Genomic DNA, 2,104 nt, shown 5'->3' on the forward strand with positions numbered 1-2,104 from the left:
AAGGAAGGAAGGAAGGAAGGAAGGGAAGGAAAGAAGGAAGGAAGGAACTCCTTGCCCAGACCAATGTCATGGTAATTTTCCCCTATGTTTTTTTCTATTTGTTTTACACTTCTTTCACCTTTTTATGACAGGTGCTTAGCCCAGTACCTGGCACATCAGGACTCAATAAACACCTGCTGAATGAGCAAATTCTATGGTTTTAAACTGTAGTTTAACTATAATAAGTGACATATCCTGGAATCACACCACTCTCGTGGAGGAACAAAGGCTTCAAGAAAATGGGTTTTACTAGACTCAAAGTTTGTGTTCTGCTCCCCCTGCAGCCCCTATCAGTGTGTCTCTCACAGCACAGAAGTACAAAGCGGAGTCGCTCACAAGGGCAGATGGTTTCTTCAGGTGGAAAGAGGTTTGGCTCTTGTTAAATTCAGCTTCAAAGCCATAGCTGCCTTTAACCAGGTTGTCCCCTGTGATGTATTTCAGAAGGAACTGGAGGCCTTGGTTGGGGTATTGAACATACCAAAAAAGATAAGGGTTTCCAGAGACTGAATAGGTGCATTTCACAGTCAGAGGATTTCCTTCAGCGACCGTGACTTGATCTTCTGGCTGAGTCACCAACTGAGCTCTCAGCCCACCTGTAAATTAATCCAAGCTGCATCAGTGAAGCTGCTGAAGAGCATGTAAGTGGATCATGCGAGTGGAAAATGGGAAGGGGATATTACTCACTCAATGTGAAGAGCATCGCAAGCGTCGAGATGCGTGCAGAGGCCATGGCTCCAGCAAAGCTTACGGCGGGCGGGGTTGAGGGGGTCCTTTCCAGTCCACCTCTGCTGGAGATATTGCCCCACCCCAGAGAGTGGGCTCTTGAGGAGGAACCAGCACTCCTGTGTCAGCACGGGGCTTCTAGAAATGGCCCTTCCTCAGGGCACTGGTGCTTCCCGACACCGGTATCTTCTCTCTGTGGAGCACACTTTTGGTCCAGCTCCTCAAAGCTCTGTGGGGAGCAAGACTGCTGCTCCTCCTGTACCAGGACCTTACACTGCATCGCCCCCTACAGCCCACACGTAGGACCAGCGACTTTACTGTCAAGTAGCTGGTGCTTCCTGGCCTTACCCCTAGGCCAAACTTTGGGTGGTTACACGCTCCATGAGGGACATAGGGAGCAAATCAGGGGTTCAAAGGAGAAGAAATAGAAGTTTGTGAATCAAGTGGAAAAGATTCAGGCTGAGTGGACCAAGCTGTAAATGATTTGTGCTCTCTTAATGTAGAGACAGAAAGAAGAGAAATAGGATGGGAAAATGCACAGAAAAGGAAAGTTTCCTTTCCTTCTAGCTTTGCATCAAGAAGGAGAGAAAAATTTTGAAAGAGATAAGAAAAAGCAAAATAGGAGAAAAGAGTAAGGCAAGAGAAGATAAATGACAAGTGAAAACAGGAGCCTTGCTCTTCTCATTAGAAGTAATTCAGAGCTGGCTTCTGTGTAAACCTCTTTGACCAAACAATAACTCAGATTTTTCTCTAGGTTGGGCCTATTAGGAGCCCATCCCATAATGATCTTTAGTGCAGAAAGAAACTTGAACCTTCTCTTTAAACATTTTTAGAGAGAGAAAAGTTAGAAAAGGTTTTATAAATATTTATGGAGCATTTGTCATATTAAACAGTAGATATAAAACAAAAATGAAACTCTGAGAAGGGGTTGAAAAATAGATGCTTTACACATGCAGAGGCTACTTAAAACGGACTTCAAATGAAGTACATATTCAGTAAAAAAATGTATGGTTAACTAAACTTGATATATTATGATGGTGAAAAGGGGCTCATTGGAAAGGGAGGACATGCTAAAGTTTTATACTAAAAAAAGGCCACAATAGCAACAGAGTAATTCTTTGATAGATTTTAATTTTAATGTAAAAAGCATGTATCTGATCTGTCTTGTGTTTCTTTTGAACACTGTGCAAATAATGTTCAATATATATTCTCAGGAAAGGATGAAAAATCTCTGCTTTGAATCAGAAAAAAAAGTAGAACGTAATTCTTTCTAAAAGGTTTGCTAAGGATCTCATACTTTAATAATTGAAAACTTAGCCATATAATAATGTTTTCCTTTGGA

At 42.1% G+C, this 2,104-nt stretch overlaps 1 gene segment (V, D, J or C); it reads right to left on the reverse strand.

The window, feature by feature from the left end:
• LOC111554728 overlaps positions 1–1,590 on the reverse strand; it is a 19,233-nt gene extending 17,643 nt beyond the window's left edge. Inside the window, 2 exon segments of the V gene segment in view lie at positions 518–632; positions 724–1,590. Coding sequence covers positions 518–632; positions 724–769 — 161 coding nt within the window.
• Positions 1,591–2,104: the final 514 nt, after the last annotated feature.

Source organism: Piliocolobus tephrosceles, chromosome 6 (genome assembly GCF_002776525.5).
Source record: "Piliocolobus tephrosceles isolate RC106 chromosome 6, ASM277652v3, whole genome shotgun sequence".
NCBI classification, from domain to species: domain Eukaryota; kingdom Metazoa; phylum Chordata; class Mammalia; order Primates; family Cercopithecidae; genus Piliocolobus; species Piliocolobus tephrosceles.